We start from the raw sequence: 27,567 nt of genomic DNA, 5'->3' as shown, positions 1-27,567 counted from the left end.
GCAACTGCCTAGTCTTGTGCTCAAGGCAGCTATATATTCAGCCTTTTATGGGTTTCTTAGACCAGGTGAATTTACTCGTACTGGAGCTAAGTCCCATACGCTTTCCATTAGTCAGTAGTTAGGTACCCCGACCACTACCTGTTACACGTGGATGCGTGTAAAATTCAGCAAACAGGACCTGGTACTGATATTAGGTACTTAAAGATCGGAACGGGTTGGTGCCTGGTTTCGGTCTTGGATATACTCATGGCCCAGTTGGCAGATGAACCCAGGGATAGTCCACTTTTGCCATTTCACTGGGCCCCTCTCACCTCAGCACTTTTCATCAAACATCGCCGCACCCTCTTAGGGAATCTGGGGTTGGATCCCAAGTCTTACTCAGGTCATTATTTCAGAATAGGGACCGCTTCTGCGGCCTCTTGCCAGGGGGTTCCTGTTCATATAATCAAAAGGTTAGGCAGGTGGATGTCGTCATGCTATGCCAAGTACATTCCGGAGCCACTCTTTGAGATGTCCCAGGCATTCATACACTTGGCTGTATTGTATTTGTTTCAATAAACCTCCTTTGCATACTCATCCTACTGTCTTTGTTTTTATCCCCCTTTTAGCATACTGACCTCGTGACCACAGTACACCCCCAGTCACTTTCCAGCTCTCCTTCTATATCCTTTCCTTAGTTAACCACAAGAGTCTCCGAGTACAAATATACTGTATATATATATGTGATCCAGCTCTTCCGGGTAGGGGGCATACAGTGGGAGCCGAGCGGCGGGTACCATGGACTCGATGTCTGCCAGCACCCGCTGATCATCAAGCAGAGAGGCAGAGAGGCAGAACGGCGGTCTACCTATGTAAACAAGCATATTGCTGTTTTGACAGGAGGGAAGGCATGGATCCTGTGTCTCTGCAAAACAGGGACAAGGATCCATGAATTCCCTTAGTAAAAGCATCTCCCACACTGTAATAAAAAATAGGTTAGGCACACAGTTAACCCTTCGATCACCCCTGATGTTAACCCCTTCCCAGCCAGTGTCATTAGTACAGTCGCAGTGCATATTTTTTAGGTGTCACTGGTTCCCAAAAAGTGTCAGTTAGTGTCCGAATGTCCACAGCAATATCGCAGTCCCGCTATAAGTCGCTGATCGCCGCCATTACTAGTAAAAAATAAATAAAAATATCCCATAGTTTGTAGACGCTATAACTTTTGCACAAATCAATCAATGTACGTTTATTGGGATTTTTTTTTACCAAAAATATGTAGCAGAATACATATTGGCCTTAATTTATGAAGAAATTCAATTTTTTATTGGAAAAATTTATAGCAGAAAGTAAAAAATATAGAAAGCTCTATTTGTGGAAGAAAAGGACATAAATTTTAATTGGTTAAAGCAGGGTTCCGGCCTCACAATCCAAAGATTAAAAATCAGCAGCTACACATACTGTAGCTGCTGACTTTTAATGCTAGGACACTTACCTGTCTTGGAATCCAGCGATGTCAGCCGGACTTCTGACGCAGGAAGTGGGGACAAGGTATCTGTCAAAAACGGGTACCTGCTTCCCCCCCAGAAAGGTGCCAAATGTGGCACCCGAGGGGGGGATGAGACAGATAAGCAGAAATTCCACTTTTGGGTGGAACTCCGCTTTAAGGTGCGTTTTGGCAAAGCTCAGTTGCGACTGCATGTGGCCTTTCTTGAGGAATGGCTTTCTTTACAAGCCACATTGGTGGAGAATTTGTGATATTGTTGTCACATGCACACAATTACCACTCTTTGTTATAAATTCCTGCAACTGCTTCAGAGTTGCTGTAGGCCTCTTGGTAGCCTCTCTGACCAGTTTCCTCCTGGCTCTTTCATCCAGTCTGGAGCGAGGTCCTGATCCAGTCTGTGTTGTACCAATACCTTCCACATCTTAATAATAGATTTCACCGTGTTTCTAGGTATTGATAAAGCCTTTGAAATGTTTTTGTATCCATCTCCTGACTTGCCTGTCCACTACTTTATCCCGGAGATGCCAGCAGGGCCGCCATCAGGGGGGTACAGGCATTACACCTGTAAGGGGCCTGAATGTTCCCAGGGGCCCGTCGCCCCCCGTTCTTAGCTCGCGGCTGAGAGGAGAGAAAACACTTTCATTTCGACAGTTCCTCCTCCCACTCTCATGTTACGGCTGGAGAGAGGAGAGAAAATGGTCACATGATAATCTAACCCACCAGCAGACTTGCAGTTAGGTCCAGCTGTCATTCAGCCGGGCTCCCTCCTCTTATCACGTGTCCCCGCGGAGATCTCACCTCCCCCTGATCCTCGGTGGAGTCTGTCCCCAGCCTGCCAGTGACTGTCTAAGCCATGATGATGAGCGGCGGAGGGGAGGGTGGGGGAATGGATTGGCACCTGTGCAGGGCATAGTGTTGGCTGTGGGGCCCGGGGGCTCTGCGAGGAGGGTAACAGTGTGTGTTTTGTTCTCTCTTTATAGCAGGAAGGCCTGGATGACGGACCCAACTTCCTGTCAGAGGAAAACAGAGCGGTAAGTGGCCAGATACCCTTCTCATGGCTGTGTGACACCTTTCAGGGAATGGATGTGCCAATGTATGGCAGACATCATGGGTAGAGCCAGTATACAGATGTGCAGCCCATAGATACTCCCCATGGCATACACTACTTCCCATCCATTCATCCCCCTAGCATAGTCTGTGTCTTATTCACTGACCCCCCCAGTCATAGACTGCCCCCTATTCACTGACCCCCCCTGTCATAGACTGCCCCCTATTCACTGACCCCCCCCTGTCATAGACTGGCCCCTATTCACTGCCACCCCCTGTCATAGACTGCCCCCATTCACTGCCACCCCCCTGTCATAGGCTGCCCCCTATTCACTGACCCCCCTGTCCTAGACTGCCCTCTATTCACTGACCCCCCCGTCCTAGACTCCCCCCTATTCACTGACCCCCCCTGTTGTAGACTGCCCCCTATTCACTGCCCCCCCATCATAGACTGCCAGGGCTGCAATTAGGGGGGTACAGGCAGCACCCCCCCCCGGTTCTCAACTCGCTGCAGGAGAGGGAAGAGGAGGTGAGATGACACTTTGACTTTTTTGCCCCCCCCGGTTCTTTGCTCCAGGGGGCCCATGCCTGAAGCTGTGTAAGGGGCCCCAAAATTTCTGATGGCAGCCCTGGATGGCAGTGACAGTGCCTTGCCACCCATCGTTGATTGTTTGCTTCAGTTGCACTACCAGGGACTTAAATGCTCCAGGAAAGCTCTCTTCATGCTGAGCTAACCAAATGGTGACTGGCTACACCTGATTGAGTTCACAAGTCATTTTTAGGAGTGGATGATCCTTTTTCCAACTCAATGATTCTGTTTTTGAATTCTTATTATTTTTTTCTGACATGTTGGTGTTATATCTTTCACTTGGATGTTATTAGTTGCACTGAGCAAATACAGCTGGATTAAACAAAAACTGTATGCATAGGCAGTAAAGGGGACATGTGTATGTAGTGGTGCATGCCTCAATGTTGTCACTTCCGTTCATTATGTGATGTTCTAGATTTTGTGATACACAGTCAAATGCATATCTAGACATAATTTTTCATCATTATGACTGTTTTTTCTTATTTTTGTAGCCCTAATGAAGGGGGAGTTGTGTTGTCCCTGAAATGCGTTGGATGTGTTACATGACTTTTTTTTTTTTTTATCCACAGTTAAAATGATCTTGGACTCTTTTATTTGATTTTGGTCTGGCTCTCCTTTCTGTATTTCTATGGTTAAAAAGGTCTAGCTATGGAATAGGGGAAGGGGGCTGATAAAATTAACTGTATGACAGAGGGCAAGGTCTAGTAACCATAGGATCCTAGTTGTGAAAAGGGGAGGAGGGAGTCTGCTAAATTGAGGGGCTTGACTGTGCAATGAGGAGGAATCCGATAAAAGACTGAGGTTGCATTCACACTATTGCAATGACAGACATTGCATGTGATAGCATGGCGTTAATGTGCAGATCACATGAGATGTCTGTGCGATGTGAATTAAGCCATGCAGTTTGTATGGCTGAACTTGTATCGCATTCGGACCAAAACTGTGCAGGACCCCTTTTTTGGTCCACGCTGGAATCGGATTGCATGGGTGTTCACAATCGCAATCCGATTCCTGTTCGATTTCACAGTTCGCACTGCGATCTGCGAACCGATCTGGAGGTGTCATTAACTTTGTACTGACACCTGCAGCGGTTCGCAGAGAGCAATGTAAACTGCCTACGAATTAGATGTGATGCGGGAACCCGCACAGGAATCGAGCGGGTTCCTGCATCGCATATGTGTGAGGTTTAAGGGAGGGGGGTTGTAATTGGCTGTCAACTGATGGCTGGCAAAATTTTCTTGTTGCTCATAACAATGAAGGATTACAACAATTCCAGTTGGAAGCTCAATGGTTGCTATTGGAATGAGACATTTTTCTTGTTAGATACCTGTTCACACATAAGCCCTGTTATCAGTTCACTCATGCTTGTCAGACACAGGGCTGGACTGGGACAAAAATTTGGCCCTGGACTTCCTCATGACTGGCTCACTTTAATTTTGAGTGTCCCCAACAGCACCCCCCTTACATCAGAGTGTCCCCAACAGCATCCCCCTTACATCAAAGTGTCCCCAACAGCGTCCCCCTTACATCAGAGTGTCCCCAACAGCGTCACCCTTACATCAGAGTGTCCCCAACAGCGTCACCCTTACATCAGAGTGTCCCCAACAGCGTCCCCCTTACATCAGAGTGTCCCCAACAGCGTCCCCTTACATCAGAGTCTCCCCAACAGCGTCCCCCTTACATCAGAGTATCCCCAACAGCGTCCCCCTTGCATCAGAGTGTCCCCAACAGCGCCTCCCTTACATCAGAGTGTCCCCAACAGCGTCCCCCTTACATCAGAGTGTCCCCAACAGCATCCCCCTTACATCAGAGTGTCCCCAACAGCGCCCCCCTTACATCAGAGTGTCCCCAACAGCGCCCCCTTGCATCAGAGTGTCCCCAACAGCATCCCCCTTACATCAGAGTGTCCCCAACAGTGTCCCCCTTACATCAGAGTGTCCCCAACAGCGTCCCCCTTACATCAAAGTGTCCCCAACAGCGTCCCCCTTACATCAGAGTGTCCCCAACAGCGTCCCCCTTACATCAGAGTGTCCCCAACAGCGTCCCCCTTACATCAGAGTTTTCCCAACAGCGCCCCCCTTACATCAGAGTGTCCCCAATAGCGCCCCCCTTGCATCAGAGTGTCCCCAACAGCGTCCCCCTTGCATCAGAGTGTCCCCAACAGCGTCCCCCTTACATCAGAGTGTCCCCAACAGCGTCCCCCTTACATCAGAGTGTCCCCAACAGCGTCCCTCGAACATCAGAGTGTCCCCAACAGTGTCCCCCTTACATCAGAGTGTCCCCAACAGCATCCCCCTTACATCAAAGTGTCCCCAACAGCGTCCCCCTTGCATCAGAGTGTCCCCAACAGCGTCCCCCTTACATCAGAGTGTCCCCAACAGCGTCCCCCTTACATCAAAGTGTCCCCAACAGCGTCCCCCTTACATCAGAGTGTCCCCAACAGCGTCCCCCTTACATCAGAGTGTCCCCAACAGCGTCCCCCTTACATCAGAGTGTCCCCAACAGTGTCCCCCTTACATCAGAGTGTCCCCAACAGCTTCCCCCTTACATCAGAGTGTCCCCAACAGTGTCCCCCTTACATCATAGTGTCCCCAACAGCGTCCCCCTTACATCAGAGTGTCCCCAACAGCGTCCCCCTTACATCATAGTGTCCCCAACAGCGTCCCCCTTACATCACAGTGTCCCCAACAGCGTCCCCCTTACATCAGAGTGTCCCAATCAGCAGCTCCCTTCACATCAGAGTCCCCACCAGCAGCCCACTTCACATCACAGTCCCCATCAGAGAGCCCCCATCGGCAGCCCTTCACATCAGTGTCCTCCCTCTCCTCCCCCTCCCACATATACTCACCGTTTTGAAGGCAGCTTCTCGTTCCTCTCTCCAGTCATGTGATAACAAGTGATAGGGGAGAGAGGAAGGAAAGTCTGCCTCTGTCATTGGTCTATCTCCCCCTGCAGGCTGGAGAGAGCATAACGCCTAATGCTCTCTCCAGCATATGACGGAAGCTGCTTCTGACAGGAGTGAAATTGCGATCACTCACTGTCAGAGAGGAGCCGCTCCAGGACCGCACCTGACTGGCCCACTGAGCCATCGGCCCACCGGGAATCTCCCGGTAGTCCCGATGGCCAGTACATGCCTGGTCAGACATATGACATGTCTACTTACACCAGCACATTTATCACATATGGTCTGACATAGGAAACTAGACCCACAGTGGAGCCATCGTCTATGTAGCGCCCTCATAATTAGGCTACTGAGTATATTTAATTTTTTTGCTTCACTGTAGTGCGTGGAACAGTGATTGATTTGATTTTTTGTCTGTTCAGGGTTTCCTAAGTTGTGTTTGGTTTCTCCCAACTGTCTTTGGAAGAAACTTCCAGAATATAGGGCAGGGACATGCAGATGACCAGTATGAATATTATTCATGCCCCAGCTAATCCCTGGTAGGAGACATCCAGAAGGTGGTTGGGTAGGTAATAACTGTTTGTCAAGCTCTGGGTGAATGCCTTCCTCTTCAGGGAGAGTTCCAGTCTCCTTGGGGGGCTACTGCCCCTAGGAGAGAGTTTCCGAAACAGGAGATTGTAGTCTGGGTCTCAGCAAGAGCTGGGCTAAGGACCCAGGGAAGACTGCTAAAGGAGTATTTGCTGGAGGGCACTGTTCTGAAGTTCTGGGTCTAGAGAAGGAGGTTTTTATCTCCCTCACTGAGGATCTACCTGTGGAGGTTGGGTGACAGACAGCTCCAAGGACATTGTGAATAAAGACCTTGCTGTAGACTTTAGGTGTGCTTGTACTAGAAGGGATCTAAGTGCCAAGTACAAGAGGTTGCTGCATTGACTGGGGCTGTTCTGATAGTCTTAGATATACTAGCCATTCCCTGTTACCTCCAGGAAAGGCTGCTATAAAAAGATTAGTGAGAAGTTTGTGCTCCCATTATTGCTATTAATAATTTTGGAGTATCCTGTGACCCTAAACCCCTCTCATGTTAACATTGCTTCAAGCCAGGAATACTGAAAAGACATCCCCTAGACTGTGTTATTGGTGCCAATGTGAATTGACTTGTTCTTGTGGTGGTTGGCAGCCTCTGTACTTTTAGGGAAGAACCAGTTATTACCAGCAGCCCCAACTGGGGTAGCCTTACATCTTCATATACCTAGATTTGCTTTTTTATTCTTTTGTAAGATGACACAGAAATGTGACCAGTTACTGTGGGAAATTCTACTGGATATTTCTGGTCAACAGTTTATATAAATCAGTAGGAATGTTTACCACAAGAGAAATGTCCCATGCTTCCTTTGCCACCAGTCAGTCTCAAACTTTAATTTGCCAACGGTCATGTTCATTTGCAACTTATAATCTTACTAGTGGTCATCAGTATGGTTCGAGCACTACATGATAAAATTCACTTAAAGTGGTGTTCCGGCCGAAATGATACTTTTTAAATTAAAATACCCCTATAATACACAAGCCTAATGTATTCTAGTAAAGTTAGTCTGTAAACTAAGGTCTGTTTTGTTAGTTTATAGCAGTAGTTTGTTATTTTATAAATTTACAGCAGGCCGTGGCCATCTTAAGTGTGGGCATCTGAAGCCAGACTGTATTTCTTCCTGGATCTCATCCTTGCAGATCTCACACATGCTCAGTGCAGCACAAGCAGTGTAATAGGTTTCAGGTCAGGTTTCCATAGCAACGGCAGTTTCAGAGGAAGTTGCCGCCCCTTCCCAGAAGGCATTGCAAACAGGAAATGATACAATGGGCCGCGGCCAGGGAGGAGGAAGTGAAAAATGAATACAGCAGATATACAGTAGGTGCTGAGAAAATTTTTTTTTAAATATCCAATTTGTTTACAGTGCACAGTTTAGTGAGGGATGCTGAAGAGTTGTAAAAGTGGGTGGAACTCCACTTTAAGGTTAAACTTTGTTCAAGTTTCCAAGACTAACGCAGGGACAATGAGAAACTGAAAAGATGTTGAGGGTAAAATTCCAGGCCTTTTAACAAACCTGGAGAGCCACAAGTGCTGTGTACACCCTGCCATTGAAGTCAATGGCTGTACACAGCTGTAAACTGTGCTAAGGCCACATACAAACTGGCCCAATAGCTGTTGCCAGTTTATATGCATCTGCGGGGCAGGTTAGAGGATTTATTTGCATGTTGCTGCTCTGACAGAGGTTTAACAATTCCCTAGGTTGTTTAAATTGGGAAAAAAACTTTGGTTTGGATATAGTTTATGTTACACTCCCTAATAAATAGAGTTGCATAGTAATGACCTTGTATATTACTGACCTTACTTTCTTTATTATCAGGACCTCTCAGAGCTCCATCCTACCTGTCTTATCTTCTCTGCCTCCATCTCTTCCATGGACTTGTCAGCCTAAGAGGCACATTGTGTTCCTGAAGACTCACAAGACGGCTGGAAGCACCATACTGAACCTCCTGCACCGATATGGGGACAAGAATGGCTTATTCTTTGCTTTGCCAATCAATTATCAGTTCAGCTACCCAAATCTCTTCCACTCTCGCTGGGTGAAAGGTATCAACTCCCCAAACAGGCCGAAGTACGATATCCTCTGTCACCATATGCGCTTCAACCTCCCAGAGGTAAAGGTCTACTCTGTAAATTGAAAAGTGATGCAGCTCCTAACACCAGTCAGAATTCATATATATGATATAAGTATATCTAAAGCCATACCTTTAAAATTTAGTTTTGGCTAAAGTAGGGAATGGTTAATTAATGGCTATAGTTAATAGAACGGATTAGCCTGTCAGTTTTTTTTTTCCTTATTTCCACATGTAGTGGTGTATTTAGGTTTTGTGCTGCCCTAGGCCTGACTAAACTCGTACACCCCCTAATTTAAATATGACCCACCCCTTCCTGTCAAGGCCACACCCCAATGTAAAGGAGAACTCTGATGTAATAGGGACTGCTGCGGACTCTGGTGTAATAGGGAATTCTGATGTAAGGGGTCTCTGGTAACCACAGCCCTTTCTTTGCAAAAGAGCCCATGGAGCTCCCCCTTACATCGCGGGCCACAGAGACTGCGGGTATGGCACAAGGGACAGTCAGACACTCCTGGCATGGCACAAGGGACGGTCAGAGACTGCGGGCATGGCACAAAGGACGGTCAGAGACTGCGGGCATGGCACAAAGGACGGTCAGAGACTTTGAGCATGGCACAATGGACAGTCAGAGACTGCGGGCATGGCACCAGGGACTGTCAGAGACTGCAGGCATGGCACAAGGGATGGTCAGAGACTGCAGGCATGGCACAAGGGACAGTCAGAGACTGCGGGCATGGCACAAAGGACGGTCAGAGACTGCGGGCATGGCACAAAGGACGGTCAGAGGCTGCGGGCATGGCACAAAGGATGGTCAGAGACTGCGGGCATGGCACAAGGAACAGTCAGAAACTGCGGGCATGGCACAAGGAACAGTCAGAGACTGTGGGCAAGGCACAAGGAACAGTCAGAGACTGTGGGCATGGCACAAGGGATGGTCAGAGACTGCGAGCATGGCACAAGGAGCGGTCAGAGACTGCGAGCATGAAATGAAGTGTGAATGAGGCCAATCAATGTGCATTGCACGCAGTTGCAGCACTGTGATACTGCATTTAAGGGGTTAAAACAGGCATTGCGGAGGCAACTTATTGCCTCTTCACTGCATGTCAAATTCCTCTTAAAAGAGATCCGAGCATGGATTGCTTTTCAGAGGCGTGTCAGTCCTTACTGACATTTTGAACTAGCATAAAAAAAAAGTAGTTGTGATTGTACAGGATTAGGGACAAGAGTAATGTACATACACACACATGTCGCCAGCAACACCCAGGTACCGCCATGCAGCCAGCCACACCCGGACTCCTCTATGTCGCCAGCAACACCCGGGCTCCTCTATGTGGCCAGCAACACCCGGGCTCCGCTATGTCACCAGCAACACCTGGGTACCGCCATGTCGCCAGCAACACCCAGGCACCGCCATGCTGCCAACCACACCCGGGCTCCGCTATGTCGACAGCAACACCTGGGTACTGCCATGTCGCCAGCAACACCCAGGTACGGCCATGCTGCAAGCAACACTTGGGCACTGCCATGTCGCCAGCAATACCCGCCACCACCATATCGCCAGCAACACCTGAGCACCAGTATCTCACCTGTTAGACCCAGAGACATCTATTTATTATCAAGCAATGGTAGCCTGTATGTACCAGGATACAGAGCAAGCTGTCCCTGCCTGTCACCTCTCTGTGCTGTGCAGTCTTGTCAGCCTCACCTGGTGCCATATGTTTTCGTGCTGACATCTTCCCGACCACTCCTCTCAGCATCTTCCTCTCCTTCAGTAGATCTCCTCCAGCCACCGCACAGCCAGAAACTCCACCTCCCACTGCCCGCCGACTTGCACAGCATCCTCATCTGCTTGCAGTGCCTGGACTTCCCGCTCATACAGACCCCTCCTCTGCTGCTGTAAGTGTCCTTATGTCGCCTCTGGATTGGTGCAGGACTCCGCTTACTGGCGGAGCAGCTCCTTCTGCCTGCCGCGATGACACTATTATTCAGCAGCGCAGTAGGGGCTCGGCGGGGCTTGCCCCCCCCCCCCCCCCACAAAGTGCCACTCTAGGTCTGGGCCTTGTTGGCCTAGACCAAAATACAGCGCTGGCCACATGTGTCCCATTACGGAGATTTCCTGTCCTTTTCCCTCCCAAAGACACAACCATAAAATCTTAAGTGAGCTAAATCCTCCCTCTATACAGTTGTCACCCCAACAATTATTCCCACTGCAAGACTTTACCTCTATTCCTGTAGCAAAGACAGCTCAAAATTTGCCTATAATGGTCAACAGGATTATTAGAGAATGATTTTTTTTTTTTTTTTTTTTTAGTGGAGATACAGACAACGATAATAACACTGGTCTACAAATTTTGGGAAATGATCGACTTCTGAGATAAAATGTGCTAATTCTTACTTATTTTGATCAGATGAATTAGAAAACAGGTGATAAAGGTGCTGGTTGGCTAAAGTTTTCAACTTTTTGATGCCTCGTAACTTCTCAACAACAAAGTTTGCTAGAACGATGAAAATGGTACCACATGGAAGTGTATAAATGTATCTTCACTTTGGGACTAAAGATTATTACCTAACTGTAATTTATTGTATTTTTATTGCAAAGTACATTTGTTTTGGTCAGATCTACGCATCATACAGTTATATCCTGGTGGCTTGTGAAAGTATCATGCCTAACATTTCCAAGGAACAGTTGCATGATCTTTTCCCTCAGAAGCCAAGATGCCTCGAAACTGTGTAAACATTGCAGAGAACTTCTGCTACATTTGTGGCGAGGTTACATTTGCATTTCAAAAGTGCAATATGACGGCAGTGGTAAAAAAGACATACCACCTATATTTTGGATGCAAAATAAGGGGATCAGGAAAAGAGTTGGGCCCCTCATTATTGTTGCATTACATGTGCAACTTATCTGAGTCATTAGCTAAAAAAAGAAGAAAAAGTCCATGCCTTTTGCAGTCCCAATGGTGTGGAGGGAGCATGAAAATGTTACATGAAGTATTTTGTGTTATATCGAGCTGGCTCTGTGGTTGATGGGTGATGCAGTGGGACTGTTTGCAAACCCTGGTTGTATCTCGTTTGTGAAGCACCTTTGCATTGAAATAAGGTTCCATTCCCTTAATTTACAAAATGACAATTCAAATTATTTCACATAATGTCCAGGGATTTAATTCTCCAAACAAAAGGAAGAAAGCTTTTATGCAATATGCTAAACTAAACGCCAACATAATCCTTCTTCAGGAAAACCCATTTTAAGAAGGATAATCACCCCTCTTTCTTCCACAAATCATACAACCAGGCTTTTTATACACTCGCCTCCTCTAATTCGAGAGGGGTTGCGGTCTTTCTGCATCATTCGTTTCCCATGGATGTCCATCAAGTATGCAAGGACCCTGATAGTCATTTTATTATTATTAAAGGCTACCTAATAGGCAGAGAAATCACCATTGCTAACCTATATGCCCCCAGTGAAGCACAATCAACCTTTTTTACCCAATTTTTTGACATACTGCAACGTTATCACTCTCCCCACATGTTACTAGGTGAGGATTTCAACACAGTCTCTCAACCATATTTAGATTGCAGTAAGCAAAACCTCAATTCGAAAGCCTTTCCTAGAACAACTTGCACTACAGTTCTGAATGTAGGAGCACGTGAATACACATTTTATTCGCACCCCCATGACTCATATTCGCAAGTGGACTATTTGGGTGGCACAGTGGTGTAGTGGGTAGCACTCTCACCTAGCAGTATAAAGGTTCACTGGTCCGAATCCCCACCACACCACACCACAACCACCACCACCACATTGGCCCTAGTATATGAATATGAGGGACTGATGTGAGTGTGCGATGTATATGTGGAGCTCTGCGTAATTTGACGGTGCTATATGGGTAAGAAAAAATGTAAAAATTGCGCCAGCTCCTAGACAGGGATAAAGCAGCCAACACAGCAATATGACCGTTGCAAGTGAAAATTGAAATAGAAAAGTGTGGCGCTAATAGGCAGTGAGACTCCTGTTATTAGACAGGTAAAAAGAGTGGTTTGGGGGAAAATCAAAATACCTTTAGTGTGATAAGGTAAAGGTGTTTGTAGGACATATAAAAATATATATACTAAATGGTATACACAATGCAGGTGGAAACACAGTGTGTGCTTAACAAAGAAAGACACAGTGAGAAAAAATAAGGAAAAATATGTATATAAATTGGGAGACAATCAAACATGCAGGATATGACCAATAACGGTGCAGAGTATCTAGAGGAGCTGAATGTGTTAATCCACAGAACCAGAATTTAATGGAGGTGGCAGACAGATACAAGGACATCGATATCTCTAGGGAAAAATAGGACAAACATGGGGGCTCAAAAAGTCTCTAGATAACAAAATCGGATAGTCCCATTCAGTCCTACAGGTAACTGGATGTAAACTGTCTTCTCAGGAAATGATCTGAGGATTATTGAGAAAGGTCACGACCAATGGGCTAAATCTCGGCTCAAATGGATAATTCCCACCAGGAGAGAGAGAAAAGCAAAAGAATGCCCTTACCAGATCCGGTGGACTCACAGGCCGTAGCGGTGAGTCAAACGAGCCTATACCGTTAAACGGTGTGGGGTAGAAGTTTGTAGGAGAACTTGTAAACCATCTTGTCAGCAGTCCTCATGAGAAGCACCGATTTGGAGTCCAAGGTCCCCAGGATATGATTCCGGTCACAGGATCACCGTTTCCTCAGAGCGACATCATGTGTGCAAATAAGCAAAAAAGGGGAAAAAACTCCACATAGTGTAAATCCTTTGGTTTGCAAAAAGGCATAAACGCACTTTATTTAGGGAGTATACTCCGGAAAAAATATTTTTACAGGCGGGGGGCAGTAAAAATTAGGCCCAAAATAAATAAAAACAATCATAAAAATTATAAAAACAGGCGCAGTAGATAGTGGTGGGGTGTAATCATGGAACCCGACGCATACCCCAGCAGAAGCCTTAGGAGGCGAAACGCGTCGGGTTCCATGATTACACCCCACCACTATCTACTGCGCCTGTTTTTATAATTTTTATGATTGTTTTTATTTATTTTTGGCCTAATTTTTACTGCCCCCCGCCTGTAAAAATATTTTTTCCGGAGTATACTCCCTAAATAAAGTGCGTTTATGCCTTTTTGCAAACCAAAGGATTTACACTATGTGGAGTTTTTTCCCCTTTTTTGCTTATTTGCACACATGATGTCGCTCTGAGGAAACGGTGATCCTGTGACCGGAATCATATCCTGGGGACCTCGGACTCCAAATCGGTGCTTCTCATGAGGACTGCTGACAAGATGGTTTACAAGTTCTCCTACAAACTTCTACCCCACACCGTTTAACGGTATAGGCTCGTTTGACTCACCGCTACGGCCTGTGAGTCCACCGGATCTGGTAAGGGCATTCTTTTGCTTTTCTCTCTCTCCTGGTGGGAATTATCCATTTGAGCCGAGATTTAGCCCATTGGTCGTGACCTTTCTCAATAATCCTCAGATCATTTCCTGAGAAGACAGTTTACATCCAGTTACCTGTAGGACTGAATGGGACTATCCGATTTTGTTATCTAGAGACTTTTTGAGCCCCCATGTTTGTCCTATTTTTCCCTAGAGATATCGATGTCCTCGTATCTGTCTGCCACCTCCATTGAATTCTGGTGCTATATGGGTACCTTAAATAAAAAAATAGGGATAATTGTAGACACGCACCCACACTCACTCAGGTTGGACTGATGTCTTTATTCAACCTTACTAACTATGTAACTATGTTTTTTGCACACCTATTATACTTGCTAACTCTGGTGATACCTCAATATACCCTTGCTCATGGTCTGATCACATATCTATATTAGATACTCAATTTATAGGTCTTACACACCTTATTTCTGGAGACTTAAAGTGATTGTAAGGGTTAGTTTTTTTTGTTGTTGTTAAATAACAAACAGATCATGCTTACCTCCACTGTGCAGCACCTTTTGCACAGAGTGGCCCAGAACCTCATCTTCTGGGGTCCCCCGGTGGCTCTCTTGGGTCATCCACACATCAGATAACCCCCTAAGAGAAGCGCTCTACTGGGGGATTACCTTGCGGGCCCACTCCCGAGTCCAGCATTCGGTAGCTATAGAAGCTATGCCGGACTCGGCCCCGCCCCCAAACGCCCGCCTTATGGATTTGAGTGACAGCAGCGGGAGCCAATGGCTGCGCTGCTATCAATCTATCCTATCAAGAGCCGAGAACCCCGGGCGGAGAGACAGCGCGTGCCCGCCGGGTCAAGTTCCAGGGCTCAGGTAAGTGAAATGGGGGGGCTGGGGGGCAGGTCACTGCCAGGTGCTTTTTCACCTTAATGCATAGCATGCATTAAGGTGAAAAAACACTAAGGTTTACAACCCCTTTAACCAGTTCCGGACCAGCTGCCGCAGTTTTACTGTGGCAGGTTGGTCCAGCTGCGCGAAATCACGTTACTATACGTGATGCACGTGGCCGGCTGGGGGGGAGGCACGCGCGTGCCCCCCACCGTCCACTGCGATCTTATTCGATCAGGAACTGATCAATCCCCAGGCCCAGGCCAATGAAATCTGGCCTGGACCTGGTGATCGCTCCTGATGAATGATATCCTTCTCCTGTCTGTGTAACTGTAAACACTGACAGGGGAAGTGATGTCATCTCTCTTCGTGTCGGTCTTTTCATTCCAGACCGAAAGGAGAGAGCATCAAACAGTGAGTTGCACCAACACTACACACAATTCATCCCCTGATCACCCCCCCAGTTAACCCTTTCACTACCTGTCACTGTGTCACCCAGTACAGCAATCATATTTTTTTGATCGCTGTACTAGTGTCATTAGTGACAAAAATCAGTGTTAGGGTAATTAGTCTTAGGCCCAGATAGGTCTAGAGACCCCCCCTAACCACCCCCCCAATAAAGGTTTAACCCCTTGATTACCCCTTGTCACCTGTGATCACAGTATAAGTGTCTATCTATAAGTGTTTATTTTTCATAGCGTCAGGGCACCCCGCCGTATTTTACCCAATAAAGGTTTAACCCCCTAATTACCCGGCAGGTTTTAGCATCAGATAGGGTCTGCGTCGCCCCAGGCAGCATCAGATTAGTGCCAGTACCGCTAACACCCACACACGCACCATATATGCCTCCCTTAGTAGTATAGTGTCTGAACGGATTGATATCTGATCTGATCAGATCTATATTAGCATCCCCAACAGTTTAGGGTTCCCAAAAACACAGTTTTAGCGGGATCAGCCCAGATACCTGCTAGCACCTGCGTTTAGCCCCTCCGCCCAGCCCAGCCCAGCCCACCCAAGTGCAGTATCAATTGATCACTGTCACTTACAAAACACAAAACACATAACTGCAGCGTTCGCAGAGTCAGGCCTGATCCCTGTGATCGCTAACAGTTTTTTTAGTAGCGTTTGAATCAGTTGCTAATAGTCAGGAGCTTTTTTACCTGTGAGTCTCACTAGTGTAACAGTAAATTTGGAGACCAAAATGTCAAATCGAAGGTACACTAGTGAAGAGGCCTACGCATTTCTGAGCATGACAGATAGTGAAGAGGAAGTCACTCATCTGTCAGATTCAGGCTCAGAATACGAACCTGTAGACAGCAGCGGCTCCATGACAGATAGCTCTACGGAGTTGTGGTCCCTGCAAGGTCAGGCGTACCAGACCCCGATTTTCTTCTGCTGTAGTTGAGGTGCAAGAACCGCAGGTCCCTTGCCGCTATTCCTTCTGGTGAACTGGCAAGCACCAGCGGCCTAGTACATTTTGGTCATACATCCAACACTGCAGTAACACTTGGTACGTGGCGAGTCCCATAAGTGCAGTTCAAGCTGGCGAGGTGGCAAGCACAAGTAGTGTCCCGCTGCCACCAAGAAGAAGACAAACACAGGCCCGTCGTGCCCATAGTGCCCTTCCTGCTGCATTCGCCAATCCTAATTGGGAGCCCACCACTTCTGCAGCACCCGTACTTCTCCCATTCACTAGCCAACCCGGAATTCACGTGGAAACAGTTGATTTTACGTCACTTGATTTTTATTCGCTGTTTTTCACCGAAGATCTCTATAGATCTATTGTGGACCAAAGCAATTTGTATGCTGGTCAATTCATTGCCGCTAATCCCCAGCTGACCCTTGCCAGAGATTGGAGACCAATTACAGTTTCCGAATTTACTGCCCAGATTACATAGGGAGCGCTGGTAAGATAGTGTGGGACTTGGTGTCACCCTTATTCGGAAAGGGGTACCACTTGTACGTGGACAATTATCACACAAGCGTGCCACTTTCTAGTCACCTTTTTGATTATGGAATTGGCGCATGTGGCACCGTGCAATCTAATCGCCGGGGCTTCCCCCAACACCTTGTGGAATCCCGACTTAGACGGGGGAAGAGAGCCTGTTTGAAGTGTAATAATTTGTTAGCAGTGAAGTGGAAGGATTCACAGAATGTTTTTGTTTTGTCCTCGCTTCACGCAGACACGGCAGTCCAAATTCCTACGGCGACTGGTGTTGTGGAGAAACCCCTCTGTGTCCACGAATACAACCTTAACATGGGAGGGACGGACCTCAACAACCAGTTGTTGGCACCGTACCTAATTGAGTATAAGGCAAGACGCTGGTACAAAAAAGTGTCTGTATACTTATTTCAATTGGCTTTGCTGAACGCTCATGTGCTATACAGAGCTTCAGGACGGACTGGATCCTTCCTTAAATTCCAGGAAGAGATCGTCAGAGCCCTTCTGTTTCCAGACGGTGCTCTTGCCCAACTTCCCAATCCAAATGCAGTGAGCCGGCTGCATGAGAGGCATTTTGCTTTTGTCCTCCCTGGTACCCCTACCCAAAGAAACCCCCCAAAAAGATGTTGTGTCTGCAGAAAACGTGGATTTAGGCGTGACACCGGCTTTTATTATCCCTCCTGTCCTGACCAACCTGGTCTTTGCATTGGTGAATGTTTCAAACGCTATCACACACTAGTGGAGTTTTAGCATAGGGTACAGCACCACTAACACAGGGTCTCGAGGTCTCGAAAGATGTGATGGCCATAACATTTTGAGAGACCCTAATCTGCAACGTTCAGTTTACAGTTTTTTTACAGTTTTTATAAAAGTGAAAAAAGTGAAAAAAAAACACACAAAAACACAAAAAAAATATAAAATACAAAATCCAAAAATAGTAGTTGTGTTTTTATCATCTCTCTCTATTGTTCTCTCTCTTATGTTCGCTCTCTACTGTCCACTCTACTGTTCCCTCACTATTGTTCTATATCTATCGTTCTCTCTATTTTTAATATGTTTTATTGTATTTGCTTTGCAGGTATGGTATGTTATACTGTAATGTTTGTTTTATTGTTAACCATCATTAACCATCATTTGCTTAGCAGGTACACCATTCAGCTGCAGCACGAGTTTATTTAACTTGACAACAACAGCGTTTGCTCCCACGATACATAAAGCCGTGACTCCAGTGCTGTCGGAGCGATTTCACCACCACAGTTAAAAAAAAAGAGCATATATGTCGAAGCATGGGGGAAGCAGGGGTGGAGGAGTGATTCGCTCCTAACATTAGGGGCAGATTGCCCCCATGCTTCGGGAAATATTTTTTTAGGCACAGATTAGAATGTTTTATTTTTACTATGTTTTATTGTATTTGCTTTGCAGGTATGGTAAGTCTTACTGTTATACTGTAATGTTACTTTGTTTTATTGTTAACCATCATTTGCTTAGCAGGTACGCCATTCAGCTGCAGCACGGGTTTATTTATCTTGACAGCAACAGCGTTTGCTCCCACGATGCGTAAAGCCGTGACTCCAGCGCTGTCGGAGGTGATTTCATCACCACAATTAAAAAAAAATGGTGCATGTATGCCCATCATTAGAAGTGGGTGGATGAAGGGTGGTATTCTAATGGTGGGCATACCCACTGATCAATCTCTTTTTTTTGTTCAGCCCTCAGGCTGCATGAATAAAAGAACATTACAATGTATGCACAACAAGGACCAGCAACGTACTGGTATGTTGCTGGACTTTGAGTGGTTATACCAGAATGATAAATTGGGTGAAATATGCAGTGCTTATGTGATCATATAAACCATAACTAATAATATGAGTACAAAAAACGTGAATAATAAATGATGTGCTCAAAAATACTCCAAGCAGTCCTCTATTGTGACATGTGATGTCTATAAACAGAGGAACTTGGACGTGTGATGTCCAAAAAAGTCAGTGACAAGCTTCAAACATGTGTGATGATAATTCTCAACTACATGTGGATATAATATAGTGACAGTCTTTAACTTCAAAAATGTATGATGTAATAACAGTTGATAGCAGTGATGGGAGTAAGTCACACATGTGCAAGTCACAAGCAAGTCTCAAGTCTTAACCTTCAAGTCACAAGCAAGTCCCAAGTTACTGTGGCGAAAAGCAAGCAAGTCAAGTCGAGTCCCTGCTAGAAGTCAAGCAAGTCAAGTCAAGTCATTTATTTTGGTCAAGTCACAAATTAAGTCAAAATACTGATCTACCCTGAAGCCGGGACTCGGGGGAGCTTTCTTTTGGGGGGGGGGGGGGCTTTTGCCTAGGCCCAGACACAGAACTGGTGGTGCCAAGTCATTGCAAGTCATTGCAAGTCAAATAGCCCAAGTCAAAGTCAAGTCGCAAGTCATTAGTGACAAGTCAAAGTCAAGTCATTTATTTAATTTTGTCAAGCAAGTCGCAAGTCCTCAAACAGGTGACTCGAGTCTGACTCGAGTCAAGTCATGTGACTCGAGTCCCCCACCTCTGGTTGATAGTAGATCCACCACCAAAGACACCAGAAGCTGCTTACCAGAGGGACTGAACTCAAATAGGTGTACACCTAGTGAGTCAATCAAGCTTTGTGGTATAATATACCAAGGGGATCAGATGCTCTATCCAGATATGACCTCCAGATGGACCTCCGAACAGGTGTGGATGGACTCAGTAGATATAGGCAGTCAGCCCCACCATTAAAAGAAAGAGGAAGGCACATAGCGTAACTCCATATGGAAATTTTAATACATGAAAAGAAAAGGAAATACACTCACATGTTTAGCAGTAAAATCAAGCGCTTGTATAAAAGAAGACAGTGGTCTCAGCATATCCTACTGACACGTTTCGACTTAGAAGTCATCATCTGGGGTTTACTTTACAGACAGCGCGGTATATATTTGTTTATAATTTACTATACCAGAATGATGCCTGCAGGTTTAGGTATCATCTTGGTATAATTATTTTCAGCCAGCGGTCGGCTTTCATATAAAAGCAATCCTAGCGGCTAATTAGCCTCTAGACTGCTTTAATAAGCAATGGGAGGGAACATCCCCCCCACCATCTTCCATGGTTTTCTCGGGCTCTCCTGTCTCAAGAGGGACAGAGAATTCAGCCAGCTGACCATAGAGCTGATCAGAGACCATAACGGCTCCATGCCTCTCTATGGCCTAAGAAACCGGAAGCAACAAGCATTTCATGACTTAGGTTTCACCGGATATAAACAGTGCCATTGGGAAATTGGCAAAGCATTTTATCACACTAATCTTGGTGTGGTCAGATGCTTTGAGGGCAAAGGAGAGATCTAGGGTCTAATAGACCCCAATTTTTTCAAAAAAGAGTACCTGTCACTACCTATTGCAAGGATATCACAGGATATCACAGGTGTGAGACTTTTTTGGAGCTTAGCCATGTACAGGACCCCGAAAACCAATCACCGCCTTCAAGCTTTCTAAAGGCATAAAATTGTGATTTTACTCCTCACTACCTATCACAGTTACGGAGGCCCTGTCCAGATAGCACAAAACCCCCCAAAATTTATAAATCACATATAAATACCCAAGATCCCGCAATTTTCAACACTCTCACGCAAAAATAAACAGAACATTTTACTCTAGTATAAAGCCTAAAAGATGCTTTATACTAGGTTGAAAGCTAAATTTTTCCTTGCAAGTAATTCATATTCCAACATATTTGCCCATAAACTAAACCAATCAATTCGCCCCACACATGTTTATAAACTAAAAAATAACTCTAGCCAAATAGTCACACATCCACAAGAAATAATGGCTATACTGTATTTAAATATTTTTATTCAGATCTTTCTAATCCCCAACACACATACCCCAGCACGAGCACACTCTTGGCTGGAAAATATCTCTATCCCTTCCATTTCCCCTACACAACTTGAGAATTTAAATGCCCCTTGTAGCGATATGGACTGTTACCAGAAAGCTTCGTACCTTTCAGTGTTCTAAACATTATTTGTCCTCGTGATTATTAGTGCAGCCAGTGACCTCATCTCTGTGTGCCAACAGAGTGAGTTATGGGGAGTATAGTCCTCTTGGAATCTGCTGCTATGCATCCATCTACTCTAAGTGCACAAATCCCAGCGACCCTTGCAGTGGCCTGAAGGTTGCTGGGAGAGATGATAAAAGGAGCTGAGAAGCCCGCGCAGGGTCTCTTCCTCCAGGGCCTGACGCGAGACGGACCTCTCCATATGACAGAGAGAGAGGGGTTATGGCCTGCCACTCGGGGCGCTACTCGCACCATGAAGCTTAAGAGGCCTACTCCTGTTACCTGCTATCGGACATCCTGTTACTAGCGTCACTTACAGCACCTACCCATTGGTGCAGACGTGTGGGGAAAGTCACTACAGAAGGCCAAGACAGAATATCCATTGCCGGAGAGTTGCCATCTGTGTTCCTGTCTAGAAGACCTCAGATCGATTCGGGTCATTGGTGAGAGAGCAAGCTGCTCAATCTTTATCTATTCACTACCACCAGTACAGAACACTGTGCACACACACATCTCTACCCAAGAACACTATACTGCATTGTTGGAACACTGTGCTCAGATGCCTTAGGCCTTTACCACTCGGAAGCTATTGTTTCATCTGCAACCAAATGGATTACAGTTAACGAGCTCTAGCTTGCTAGCAAAGAATAACAGATCTGCAATGTGAAACTTTATTGCCATTACTTATAGGAAGCCTATACAGTGGGGACGGAAAGTATTCAGACCCCCTTACATTTTTCACTCTTTGTTATATTTCAGCCATTTGTTAAAATCATTTAAGTTCATTTTTTTCCTCATTAATGTACACACAGCACCCCATATTGACAAAAAAACACAGAATTGTTGACATTTTTGCAGATTTATTAAAAAAGAAAAACTAAAATATCACATGGTCCTAAGTATTCAGACCCTAAACGTCGGTGCACAGCCATTTTTAGGTCTCTCCAGAGATGCACAATTGGGTTTAAGTCAGGGCTCTGGCTGGGCCATTCAAGAACAGTCACGGAGTTGTTGTGAAGCCACTCCTTCATTATTTTAGCTGTGTGCTAAGGGTCATTGTCTTGTTGGAAGGTAAATCTTCGACCCAGTTTGAGGTCCTGAGCACTCTGGAGAAGGTTTTCGTCCAGGATATCCCTGTACTTGGCAGCATTAATCTTTCCCTCGATTGCATCCAATCGTCCTGTCCCTGCAGCTGAAAAACACCCCCATAGCATGATGCTGCCACCACCATGCTTCACTGTTGGGACTGTATTGGACAGGTGATGAGCAGTGCCTGGTTTTCTCCACACATACCGCTTAGAATTAAGGCCAAAAAGTTCTATCTTGGTCTCATCAGACCAGAGAATCTTATTTCTCACCATCTTGGAGTCCTTCGGGTGTTTTTTAGCAAACTCCATGCGGGCTTTCATGTGTCTTGCACTGAGGAGAGGTTTCCGTCGGGCCACTCTGCCATAAAGCCCCGACTGGTGGAGGGCTGCAGTGATGGTTGACTTTCTACAACTTTCTCCCATCTCCCGACTGCATCTCTGGAGCTCAGCCACAGTGATCTTTGGGTTCTTCTTTACCTCTCTCACCAAGGCTCTTCTCCCCCGATAGCTCAGTTTGGCCAGACGTCCAGCTCTAGGAAGGGTTCTGGTCATCCCAAACATCTTCCATTTAAGGATTATGGAGGCCACTGTGCTCTTAGGAACCTTAAGTGCAGCAGAAATTATTTTATAAACTTGGCCAGATCTGTGCCTTGCCTCAATTCTGTCTCTGAGCTCTTCAGGCAATTCCTTTGACCTCATGATTCTCATTTGCTCTGGCATGCACTGTGAGCTGTAAGGTCTTATATAGACAGGTGTGTGGCTTTCCTAATCAAGTCCAATCAGTATAATCAATAACAGCTGGACTCAAATGAAGGTGTAGAACCATCTCAAGGATGATCAGAAAAAATGGACAGCATCTGAGTTAAATATATGAGTGTCACAGCAAAAGGGTCTGAATACTTAGGACCATGTGATATTTCAGTTTTTCTTTTTTAATAAATCTGCAAAAATGTCAACAATTCTGTGTTTTTCTGTCAATGTGAGGTGCTGTGTGTACATTAATAAGGAAAAAATGAACTTAAATGATTTTAGCAAATGGCTGCAATATAACAAAGAGTGAAAAATGTAAGGGGGTCTGAATACTTTCCGTCCCCACTGTATATATATATATATATATATATATATATATATATATATATATATATATATATAACACCAGCGGGAGATTAGCTCTCCCATTAGAATAGCATAGGCTGTATAGATTACATCTAGTTAAATGTGGCCACATATGTAGTTAACTGAAACATCCACTAGGAGGCGACTTTGTATCTGAATTACAGTGTATACTTGTGTATATAGCATTATCCATCATTTAACCATTGTTGTGTCTTCGGGAGGAATCTGTTTGCTGAGTTGGCACTGTTATCTTAGCTCAGCGGATCTATTCCTTCCTTTTGTGAAATAACTTTCCCAATTTGGGTTCAGGTAAAATATTTCAGAACTATATACTACTGAGTTGTCTGATTCTTGCTTTATAGTGTTAACAGGATGTCTGAACCCAGAGTGTCAGGTGGGTTAGAAGGTTCACTTGGTCATGGCCGTGCAGATGAGCAGGTAATTCTCAGCAGTCCCCAAGGGGCCGTGCTACAAAGAAATAAAGAAAATCAATAAGTCACTTTAAAAAGGCTCAGCCCCAGGCCCAGATGTTTTTTCTAACATTTTATTATAAACAATTTACTAATCTATTAGTTCCTAAATTAACAACATTATATAACAACATTTTGAGGGGTGACACATTTTCTGAGGAAATGTTACATGCAAATATGCCATTAATACCCAAGCTAGTAAAAGACCATACTTTATCTCAAAATTATAGGCCAATCTCGGTAATGAATAATGACCTGAAAATGTTTAGTAGATTATTAGCAAACAGACTTTCCACCATAATTCCTACGCTTATTTCTCCATACCAATCTGGATTTTTCCCAGGTCGCCAAATTACTAACAATATTAGACTTGCCTCTAACATAGTCCAAGATTCGAATCTCAGATCTAAGGCAGTACTGCTTTTAAGTCTAGATAATAATAAGGCTTTCAATAGTGTTTCATGGAAATATATAGATTGTATTCTACGCAGATATGGTTTCAATGGCGAATTTCTACATGCTTTTCATGCTCTACAGTGCCTTGCAAAAGTATTCACCCCCTTGGCTTTTTACCTATTTTGTTACATTACAGCCTTTAGTTCAATGGTTTTTTTTTTTATCTGAATTATATGTGATGGATCAGAACACAATAGTCTAAGTTGGTGAAGTAAAATTAGAAAAATATATATATATAAAACTATTTTTCAGAAATAAAAAAATGATAATTGGCATGTGCGTATGTATTCAACCCCTTTGTTATGAAGCCCATAAAAAGTTCTGGTGCAACCAATTACCTTCAGAAGTCACATAATTAGTGAAATGATGTCCACCTGTATGCAATCTAAGTGTCACATGATCTGTCATTACATATACACACCTTTTTGAAAGGCCCCAGAGGCTGTAACACCTAAGCAAGAGGCACCACTAACCAAACACTGCCATGAAGACCAAGGAACTCTCCAAACAAGTAAGGGACAATGTTGTTGAGAAGTACATGTCAGGGTTAGGTTATAAAAAAATATCCAAATCTTTGATGATCCCTAGGAGCACCATCAAATCTATCATAACCAAATGGAAAGAACATGGCACAACAGCAAATCTGCCAAGAGATGGCTGCACATCAAAACTCACGGACTGGACAAGGAGGGCATTAATCAGAGAGGCAGCACAGAGACCTAAGGTAACCCTGGAGGAGCTGCAGAGTTCCACAGCAGAGACTGGAGTATCTGTACATAGGACGACAATAAGCCGTACACTCCATAGAGTTGGGCTTTATGGTAGAGTGACCAAAAGAAAGGCATTACTTTCAGCAAAAAACAAAATGGCATGTTTTGAGTTTGCAAAAAGGCATGTGGGAGACTCCCAAAATGTATGGAGGAAGGTGCTCTGGTCTGATGAGACTAAAATTGAACTTTTTGGCCATCAAAGAAAATGCTATGTCTGGCGCAAACCCAACACATCACATCACCCAAAGAACACCATCCCCACAGTGAAACATGGTGGTGGCAGCATCATGCTGTGGGGATGTTTTTCAGCAGTCTCACTGGCAAATTGGTCAGAGTTGAGGGAAAGATGGATGGTGCTAAATACAGGGATATTCTTGAGCAAAACCTGTACCACTCTGTGTGTGATTTGAGGCTAGGACGGAGGTTCACCTTCCAGCAGGACAATGACCCCAAACACACTGCTAAAGCAACACTTGAGTGGTTTAAGGGGAAACATGTAAATGTGTTGGAATGGCCTAGTCAAAGCCCAGACCTCAATCCAATAGAAAATCTGAGGTCAGACTTAAAGATCGCTGTTCACAAGCGCAAACCATCCAACTTGAAGGAGCTGGAGCAGTTTTGCAAGAAGGAATGGGCAAAAATCCCAGTGGTAAGATGTGGCAAGCTCATAGAGACTTATCCAAAGTGACTTGGAGCTGTGATAGCCGCAAAAGGTGGCTCTACAAAGTACTGACTTTAGGGGGGTGAATAGTTATGTACATTGACGTTTTCTTTTATTTTGTCCTATTTGTTCTTTGCTTTACAATAAAAAAAAATCTTCAAAGTTGTGGGCATGTTTTGTAAATTAAATGATGCAAAACCTCAAACAATCCATGTTAATTCCAGGATGTGAGGCAACAAAACACGAAAAATGCCAAGGGGTGAATACTTTTGCAAGGCACTGTAGAGACCCAAAACAGGCTAACGATAAAAGCAATGATGAAGCCCATGATGGCTGGGAAATTCCACATGGAAAACACAGGCGGACAAGCATGAGCCCCTGTATGAGCCGTCGACAGACATCCATAAGAAACCCCCTGATGGCTACACCAGCAAAGAGGATAGTATGGTCTAAAAAGGAAAAGGTAGAGTAGAGGACTCTACTCTACCTTTTTGGTTTTAGACCTTCTTTGGTTTGACATTATGTATATGTATTATTTGTTCTACATGCATATTTTGTATATTTTAATCTAAATACTTATATGGCTATGTCCATACTTTCTACTATATTGTGTACCCAATAAAAGTGGCACTGTGTTGCCTTTTATCTACTCTCTCTATCAGATTTTTTCTGCCTATAAAGTCCAAGGGGGCTGCCCCACCTGCATCTTTGATGCATATTCTTTCCTGTATATATAGGATGTTGGCAGCTTGATACACTTGATTCTCAATAATATTTTTTCTAACTCCAGACATTAAGGATTTAATCACCAAAAACTCTCTAAACCACTAATACAAAAATTAAGAGGCCTGGTTAAATTATGGAGATCCTACCATATATCCTTTTGGGCAGAATAACAGCCATAAAAATGTTGGTTCTCCCTAAATTATTATACCTATTTAGAGCTTTACCAATTAGGTTAATTAAATCAGTTATTACGAAATTCCAATCAGAGATCCACAAATTTATTTGGTTTGACTCACATCCTCGCCTTTCTAAATCTGTTCTCCATAAATCACAGAGTAGAGGAGGATTGGGGGTACCGGATTTCTGGTTATACTATCTAGCCTCAAGATATTTACAAATAGCAAAATGGCATAAATAGCAATCGAATGTCCCTTGGGTCAGGTTCGAGATGGACTCAATATCCCCCCTTAACATCTCTGGAATTCTGTGGGGCAATAACGCACCTGAACAAACACTCACAAAGACAAACATACTTGTGTCCCAATCATATCAACTATGGAAACTATATATCGCGAAATACAATTTAGCTTCAAATACCCCCTCTAGCCACCTTTCTAGGAGATCCTAAATTCAATTGAGGGGATATTATTCCCTCAGATTTTAACTGGTGGTTAAACAACAACATTAACACCTTATTCACAGTGATGTTTTATTCAATTTGATTGACCACTAAGCTGTTCACAGATTAATCCCCAGTAATTTTGTATATCAACTATTTGTTACTAAAACTATCTTTGATTACTATGTTTAAGCCCTTTGATCAATTCATTTTTTTTACTTTTGTACCAGAATTATCTAAATAAACTATGTAGGACTTATATTTTATTAATTTACATTTGGATATGATTTATACATTTCTCTTTATACCGTATATTGTCTCATTTTTGTGTCACAATTTTTTCTCAAATGAAAGTTTGTAAACAAAAAAAGAAAATGTTACATGAAAAAACGATAAATGAATGGAAAGGTATGTTATTGGTATCAAAAAAAAGATACATTTATAATGATTGGTGTGACACCATTCTCATTGCTATATCACATTTTGTAGAAAAGTTATGGAGCATAATCGCACATCCCCCTCGTAATTTTGAATTATTTTGACCTGGAGCTGTATCATGGAAACTGGAGCCAATTAATACCCAGGACTTAATTTTTCTTTATTATTGACCCAATTCTGGTAAAATTAGGGATGGACTGAACACCCCCATGTTTGGTTCGCAGCAGGAC

At 44.5% G+C, this 27,567-nt stretch overlaps 1 protein-coding gene across 1 annotated transcript in view; it reads left to right on the top strand.

The window, feature by feature from the left end:
- LOC141134724 (galactose-3-O-sulfotransferase 4-like) overlaps positions 1 to 27,567 on the top strand; it is a 76,801-nt gene that overhangs the window by 43,109 nt on the left and 6,125 nt on the right. The window contains exon 2 of the mRNA XM_073624162.1: positions 8,421 to 8,715. Within this exon, the coding sequence (XP_073480263.1) occupies positions 8,421 to 8,715 (295 nt within the window). The remainder of the gene's footprint in view (positions 1 to 8,420; positions 8,716 to 27,567) is intronic.

Source organism: Aquarana catesbeiana, linkage group LG03 (assembly GCF_042186555.1).
Source record: "Aquarana catesbeiana isolate 2022-GZ linkage group LG03, ASM4218655v1, whole genome shotgun sequence".
Lineage (NCBI taxonomy): Eukaryota > Metazoa > Chordata > Amphibia > Anura > Ranidae > Aquarana > Aquarana catesbeiana.
This window is presented reverse-complemented; position numbering and strand designations above follow the sequence as displayed.